The following is an 8,544-nucleotide window of genomic DNA, read 5'->3' on the forward strand; positions in this document are numbered from 1 at the left end:
CAAGATAAGGATACTAGTCCACATTACCTCCTCTCCCAAGGTTCTCAAATTCTATGATTCCAACTATGGAAAAAAGCAAGTCAGAACCCACTGGACCTGTATAGAGAAGAGCCTTTTCCACATGACTATTCTGCTAAAGTGGCCTTCCTTCAACCATTTTGTTTGGCTGAAGAGTACCCTTTTGTACTTTCAGTCCTTAGAAGACCACTAAGAATGGACCACCACAGGAGTCTCAACATAATTATATTTATTATTTTATCACTACATTAGAAGTGAAATAAACTGTGAGAAGCTGCAAATGCATGCCACTTCATGAAGATTATGGAACAATGGAGACATCCAGTGTAGAAAGTTAAAAGTTGCTTATCCTTTAGGGATGCAAAGACTAGACACACAAATATCATCAATGGTGTGATTATTGACAGCATCAGCCGGCTGGAATTTATGCACTAGTGGAAAGTTTAAGAATGAAAGTAAGGGAACTTTGGCTACTCCTGACCTCTTAGCCAGGGATTATGGATGAGAAGACATAGAAAATGGCTAAAATCTCTACAAACACATAGGTTTACAAAAAACATGCCTAAAACCAAGACACTCAGGCAATGTTGAAATTTGTTCTTGGGAGATCCCCATTTTACGATGTTTGAACACACTCTTTCTCCTGCTGGATACCTGGAAAAAAGACAAACACAAACAATCATTAAAGGATATTTTCTTAAGATTAAGTTCAGTTTCTTCCAAGAGAGTTCTTTGCCACTCTTTGCCAAGTCATTGAAGGCTACCATACCCGCTTTAAATTTAGAATGCCAAGGCACTAACTGCAAATCCTCAGTTGTGTGTGTGTGTGTGTGTGTGTGTGTGTGTTAACCACCTGAACATTAGAATCTGCATCAACTGTGTCTTTTTTTCCATTTCAGAGTTAGATTTATGCTGTTGCCATTTTTTCCATCGAATATTCTGAGACTGAGGAGCAAGTGAAGTATTTTCCTCAGATTTATCTATCACTATATAATTAGGAAGTTACACCCTTTCAGACAATTTTGACTAACTTAGAAACTCTCAGATAATAGCAACATGACAAAAAGTGCCCCTTAGTTTTGTGAATATGCTTGGAGTTTCTCTATCAGGCTGTAATTCCCAAAGGCAAAACTGATCCCTTCAGTCTGGGAGGCCCAAGTACACCCAAGATCTAAACTTGTTCTCTGCCTTATCTTGTTGTCAGGTACAGAAAACCAAAACTGCAGAGTTTGTATAGTTCTTTAGGAATAAGATCATGGGCCTAAATTGCTAGATGCGGAAAATTCCAAATAACCATAAAATTGAAAAAATTAAGATTTTTCTAGTGCTAAGTATAATATTCCAAAATTGGTTGTAATGTGATTTTTAGTGATTTTCCAAGAAGAAAATAGTTTTTTATTCCCCCATTACTTCTTGGGTTTATCATGTAAGAACAACTTATATAACCCAAGTAATTAAACAACTATTTGATATTTTTAACCATTGCATTAAATTCAGTGGCTACGTAATTATTGCTTACTTTGTGGCAAAATTTACTAGAATAGTTTATTTACTGAACCTATGAATGTTCACCATTGCTTTTCTTCACTAAAAACTCCCCTGCCCCATGACTTACTTTCCTTCGAGGGCAGAGTACTTCTTCCTTCAGTGTTAGTTTTCTTCAGTTTTGACCTGTCAAACTTCTCCACTTCAGAGAAGTCTGGCTTACCACTCATCTTGACTAAAAGAAAGACTGAAAAAAAATGTTTTAACTTAACTGGAAAAACTATTATCATACTAATTGATCACAATCCAAAATTCTCACATTTAATATCAATATGTATTTTATCTTCTGATTTTCAACAAGAAAACAGCACATATCTTGGGAAAGCCATGGTTTTATCAAAATGCTTTGAATTCCACATCATTACCCCACTTCTGATAGGCAGTAAAAGCCACTGAATCAGGATGCACTAGAAACCAAGATGCTCTAAAACCCGGAGTCAATATGTCTGACTTAAAAATCACAGGGAAAGTCAAATGGAGGTGATAGAAACACAAGAGCAGATAGAGATAGAAGAAAAAATAAGGACTGGGCTTAACCAGGAATGAATTTGTAACAGGAGATAGCACTATTTGAGCACCTTCACTTTGTATTCAATTACTTTGGCGGGGGGGATTTTTCTTGGGGGTTAGGGAGTAGCACACAATAAACGGTAGCATAAGTTGTACTAGTTTCTTTCCATTTCATCTGCCTTTTCAAAGACAGTAGATTAAGGAGCTGCAATAAGGAAAGGAGGGGATTTAATCCCGTCATAACTAATGACACGTCTCATGATGTCTCCTTATGGCACTAGTTTGTAAACGCTGTAAGACGGCACAGCTAATTATGATCAGACTCAGGACTTCAGCAGAATGGGATAAACCAGACACAGTTGATTTTTATTTCACCGTATTTTCTCCTCAAGGGGAGAGGGGAGGAGATGAGGCTAGGAGATGCCCTGTGATCTTTCCGGCTTTGTCCAGAAGAGACAATAGGAGACCCCTGAGCCCGCGAAGCAGAGCTCTCCTGCCCATGCCTGGCCCCACCCTGGCGGGGTAAGACACGTCTAGTGCCCAGACCAGAATGGAGAGGCCCTCAAGCAGCCAGACGTCCCGAATATGCCTCCCTTCCGTTGTGGTCACCCTAAGACCCTCCTTTGACGAGCGATCGGCTGCTAATCTCCAGAGGTGGGGAAACAGGGACTTAAAATAATAACAGGGCTGGGCACATAAGCCACTTTGTTGGCAGCAATTTGCTTAATATTTTAAAATAACTATCATCATTGTCAGGAGCCCAGTCCAACCTAACAGCCACGGGAGGGGAGAGAGCAAAAGGCCAGCCCCAGAAGGCCCATTCTGAGCCCCACACTCCTCATCCCCTCAGCCTCGGACTTGCAGCCACAGCGGACTGGCCGCTCTGGGGGCTCCCCCCTCGGACCTTTCCGGGACAGCCCCAGGGAGGATTTCGCATTGCGCGCAGAAGGCAGCGCTGCGAAGACAAAGGCGCGGACTCGCCATCAGGCTCAGATACAAATCGCCCGTCCCAACCCCCGCCCCTCCAATTCCAGCAGGCCCCATACGCCAGCCCCGTGGCCGCCGCGCCCTCCTGTCCCCATAGTCCTCTGGCTCTGGCGGGGCCGCACGTCCTCACCCGAAGGCTTGAAGACCAGGGAAAGGCAGACCGCTGCACCGCGACCACTTCTCACACAGGACAAGGTTAACCTTCTCGTGTGGAACCCAGCAGTTATAAGCTGCGTGACAGGCTCCGCCCCCAGACCCCGCTCCAGTCCTCTCGGATTGCCCAAGGGATACTAGATCCACCTCGTCGCCCCTCCCATCTCTTTAGATGTGCTGACCTGAGTCCACTGTCTCCCCTCTACTCAGGACCTCACCCTTGCAACTGGGTGTTGATAGCGTCATACCAGATCTGCCTATCCAGACCCCATCCAAGCCCACTGATTCCCCCAGGGACTGGTGGCTGGTCTACTTCCCCTGCTTCTCCCACTACTTTCGTCCTGAAGGTCCACTTGCCTTCTTCCCAAGTATGCTCACTCCTCCACGATAATAGGGGCCTCTACAATAAGCAGACACGTTTTACCCAGTTAGCTTTGAACGTCTGAAACTCGGAGATCCAAGCTGAAGGAGCCGTAATCAGGTACTCCTGGCTTTTTATAGCCATCGGAGCCTACGTAAGCTGTGACAACCAAACAGTGATTTGGAAGTGATGCTCAGTGTTCTCTGTTCTAATCCTCTGCCAGGTCATGGAGGAGGGCTGTTCATGGAGAGGGTGGCCGGTTCTGGGTCATTCAACCCCACAGCTGGGCATTTCTGTGACATTGGTGCGCTCCTATGTAAAAGTCCTATTTTCAAATTTTCAGCCACTGACCATGGTAGCAGTCAGTTTAGGGTAATCAGAGAAACTACTGAGGCTATTCATCCTTTTTTTTTTTAACTTTTATTGGAGTAGAGTTGCTTTAGAATATTGTGTTAGTTTCTACTGTACAGCAAAGTGAATCAGCTATTTGTATAGCTATACGTATACATATATCCCTTCTTTTTTGGATTTCCTTCCCATTTAGGTCACAACAGAGCATTGAGTAGAGTTCTCTGTGCTATACAATAGTTTCACATTAGTTACCTATTTTATATGTAGCATCAATAGTGTATATATGTCGGGCTTCCCTGGTGGCACAGTGGTTAAGAATCCGCCTGCCAATGCAGGGGCCATGGGTTCCAGCCCTGGTCTGGGAAGATTCCACATGCCACGGTTCAGCTAAGCCCATGCACCGCAACTACTGAGACTGCGCTCTAGAGCCCTCAAGCCACAACCACTGAAGCCCGTGCGCCTAGAGCCAGTGCTCCACAACAAGAGAGGTCACTGCAATGAGAGGCTGTGCACCGCAATGAAGAGAAGGCCCCACTCGCCACAACTAGAGGAAAGCCCATGTGCAGCAATGAAGACCCAACACAGCCAAAAATAAATAAATACTTAAATAAATTTATTTTAAAAATAGTGTATATATGTCAATCCCAATCTCCCAATTCAACCCACCACCCCCTTTCCTCCTTGGTATCCATACGTTTGTTCTCTATGTCTGTGTCTCTATTTCTGCTTTCTAAATAAAATCATCTATACCAATTTTTTCACACTCCACATATATACATTAATATACGATATTTGTTTTTCTCTTTCTGACTTACTTCACTCTGTACAACAATCTCTAGGTCCATCCACGTCTCTACAAATGACCCAATTTCACTCCTTTTTATGGCTGAGTAATATTCCATTGTATATATGTATCACATCTTCTTTATCCATTCCTCTGTTGATGGACATTTAGGTTGCTTCCATGTCCTGGCTATTGTAAATAGTGCTGCAATGAACATTGGGGTGCACGTACCTTTTTGAATTATGGTTTTCTCTGGGTATATGCCTAGTAGTGGGATTGCTGGGTCATATGGTAGTTCTATTTTTAGATTTTTAAGGAAACTCCATAGTGTTCTCCATAGTGGCTGTATCAATTTACATTCCCACCAACAATGCATGAGGGTTCCCTTTTCTTCATGCCCTCTCCAGCATTTACTGTTTGTAGATTTTTTGATGATGGCCATTCTGACTGGTATGAGGTGATACCTCATTGTAGTTTTCATTTGCATTTCTCTAATAATTAGTGATGTTGAGCATCTTATCATGTGTTTGTTGGCCAATGGTATGTCTTCTTTGGAGAAATGTCTATTTAGGTCTTCTGCCCATTTTTCGATTGGGTTGTTTCTTTTTTTGATATTGAGCAGCTTGTGTTGTTTGTATATTTGGAGATTAATCCTTTGTCAGTTGCTTCGTTTGCAAATATTTTCTCCCAAAATGAGGATTGTCTTTTCATCTTGTTTATGGTTTCCTTTCCTGTGCAAAAGCTTTTAAGTTTAATTAGGTCTCATTTGTTTATTTTTGTTTTTATTCTCATTGCTCCAGGAGGTGGGTCAAAAAAGATCTTGCTGTAATTTATGTCAAAGTGTGTTCTGCCTATGTTTTCCTCTAAGAGTTTCATAGTGTCTGGCCTTACATTTAGGTCTTTATTCCATTTTGAGTTATTTTTGTGTATGGTGTTAGATGGTGTTCTAATCTCATTCATTTACATGTAGCTGTACAGTTTTCCCAGCACCACTTACTGAAGTGACTGTCTTCTCCATTGTATATCCTTGCCTCCTTTGGCATAGATTAGTTGACCATATGTGCATGGGTTTATCTCTGGGCTTTCTATCCTATTCCATTAATCTATATTTCTGTTTTTGTGCCAGTACCATACTGTCTTGATTACTATAGCTTTGTAGTGTAGTTTGAAGACAGGGAGCCTGATACCTGCAGCTCCGTTTTTCATTCTCAAGATTGCTTTGGCTATTCGGGGTCTTTTGTGTCTCCATACAAATTTTAAGATTTTTTATTCTAGTCCTGTAAAAAATGCCTTTGGTAGTTTGATAGGGATTGCATTGAATCTGTAGAGTGCTTTGGGTATTATAGTCATTTTCACAATATTGATTCTTCCAATCCAAGACCATGGTATATCTTTCCATCTGTTTGTGTCATTTTTGACTTCTTTCATCAGTATCTTGTAGTTTTCTTCAAAAAGGTCTTTTGCCTCCTTAGGTAGGTTTATTCCTAGATATTTTATTCTTTTTTTGCAATGTTAAATGGGATTGTTTCCTTAATTTCTCTTTCTGATTTTTGTTGTTAGTGTATAGGAATGCAAGAGATATCTGTGTATTAATTTTGTATCCTGTGATATAACTAAATTCATTGATTAGCACTAATAGTTTCCTGGTGGCATGTTTAGGATTTTCGATGTATAGTATCATGTCATCTGCAAACAGTGACTGTTTTCCTTCTTCTTTGCCAATTTGGATTACTTTTGTTTTTTTTCTTCTCTGATTGCTGTGGCTAGGACTTCCAGGACTATGTTGAATAATAGCAGTGGGAGTGGGCACCCTTGTCTTATTCCTGATTTTAGAGGAAATGCTTTCAGTTTTTCACCATTGAGAATAAAGTTTGCTGTGGGTTTGCTATATATGACCTTTATTATGTTGGTGTAGGGTCCCTCTGTGCCCACTTTCTGGAGAGTTTTTATCATAAATGCATGTTGAATTTTGTTGAAAACTTTTTCTGCATTTATATAGATGATCATATGGTTTTTATTCTTCATTTGTTAATGTGGTATATCACATTGATTGATTTGCATATATTGAAGAATCCTTGTATCCCTGGGATAAATCCCACTTGATTATGGTGTATGATCCTTTTAATGTGTTGTTGGATTCTGTTTGCTAGTATTTTGTTGAGGATTTTTGCATCTGTGTTCATCAGTGATATTGGCCTTTTTTCTTTTTTTGTGATATCTTTTTCTGGTTTAGTATCAGAGTGATGGTGGCCTCATAGAATGAGTTTGGGAGTGTTCCTCCCTCTGCAAATTTTTGGAAAAATTTGAGAAGAATAGGTGTTAGCTCTTTTCTAAATGTTTGACAGAATTCACCTCTGAAGCCATCTGGTCTTGGAATTTTGTTAGTTGGAAGATGTTTAATCACAGTTTCAATTTCAGTACTTGTGATTGGTCTGTTCATATTTTCTATTTCTTCCTGGTTCATTCTTGTGAGATTGTACCTTTCTAAGAATTTGTCCATTTCTTCCAAGTTGCCCATTTTATTGACATATAGTTGCTTGTAGTAGTCTCTTACGATCCTTTGTATTCCTGTGTTGTCTCTTGTAACTTCTCCTTTTTCATTTCTAATTTTATTTATTTGAGTACAGTCCCTTTTTTTCTTGATAAGTCTGACTAAAGGTTCAACAATTTTGTTTATCTTCTCAAAGAACCAGCTTTTAGTTTTACTGATCTTTGCTATTGTTTTATTTGTTTCTATTTCATTTATTTCTGCTCTGATCTTTATGATTTCTTTGCTTCTACTAACTTTAGGTTTTGTTTGCTCTTCTTTCTCTAGTTGCTTTAGGTATAATGTTAGGTTGTTTATTTGAGATTTTTTCTAGTTTCTTGAGGTAGGATTATATTAGTATAAACTTCCCTCTTAGAACTGCTTTTGCTGCATTCCATAGGTTTTGGGTCTTGTGTTTTCATTGTCATTTGTTTCTAGGTAATTTTTGATTTCCTCTTTGATTTCTTCAGTGATCTCTTGGTTATTTAGTAGCATATTGTTTGGCCGCCATGTGTTTGTGTTTTTACAGTTTTTCTTCCTGTAATTGATTTCTAATCTCATAGAACTGTGGTCAGAAAAGATGCTTAATATGATTTCAATTTTCTTAAATTTACTGAGGCTTGATTTGTGACCCAAGATGTGATCTGTCCTGGAGAATGTTCCATGTGCACTTGAGAAGAAAGCGTATTCTGCTGCTTTTGGATGGAATGTCCTGTAAATATCAATTAAGTCTATCTGGTCTAATGTTTCATTTAAGGCTTGTATTTCCTTATTAAATTTCTGTCTGGATGATCTATCCCTAGTTGTAAGTGGAGTGTTAACATCCCCCCAATTACTGTGTTACTGTCAATTTCCCCTTTTATGGCTGTTAGCATTTGGCTGGTGCATTGAGGTTCTCCTATGTTGGGTGCATATATATTTACAATTGTTATATCTTCTTCTTGGATTGAACCCTTGATCCTTATGTAGTGTCCTTCCTTGTCTCTTGTAACAGTCATTATTCTAAAGTCTATTTTGTCTAATATGAGTATTGGTACTCCAGCTTCCTTTTGATTTCCATTTGTATGGAATATGTTTTTCCATCCCCTCACTTTCAGTCTGTATGTGTGCCTAGATCTGAAGTCAGTCTCTTGTAGAAAACGTATATATATATGCCTTGTTTTCGTATCCATTTAGCCATTCTGTGTCTTTTGGTTGGAGCATTTAATCCATTTACATTTAAGGTAATTATCGATATGTATGTTCCTATTTCCATTTTCTTAATTGTTTTAGGTTTGTTTTTGTAGGTCTTTTTCTTCTCTTGTGCTT

At 39.7% G+C, this 8,544-nt stretch overlaps 1 protein-coding gene across 1 annotated transcript; it reads right to left on the reverse strand.

Annotated features, from left to right (window-relative positions):
* Positions 1–235: 235 nt before the first annotated feature.
* Positions 236–3,662, reverse strand: TMSB15A (thymosin beta 15A). Its single transcript, XM_004285441.3, has 3 exons — positions 3,191–3,662; positions 1,634–1,750; positions 236–672 (listed from the first exon to the last, which is right to left on the reverse strand). The coding sequence occupies exons 2-3, from the start codon at positions 1,731–1,733 to the stop codon at positions 635–637; spliced, it is 138 nt and encodes a 45-aa protein (XP_004285489.1). The 5' UTR covers positions 1,734–1,750; positions 3,191–3,662; the 3' UTR covers positions 236–634.
* Positions 3,663–8,544: the final 4,882 nt, after the last annotated feature.

This window comes from Orcinus orca, chromosome X (genome assembly GCF_937001465.1).
Source record: "Orcinus orca chromosome X, mOrcOrc1.1, whole genome shotgun sequence".
In the NCBI taxonomy this organism is placed as follows: Eukaryota; Metazoa; Chordata; class Mammalia; order Artiodactyla; family Delphinidae; genus Orcinus; species Orcinus orca.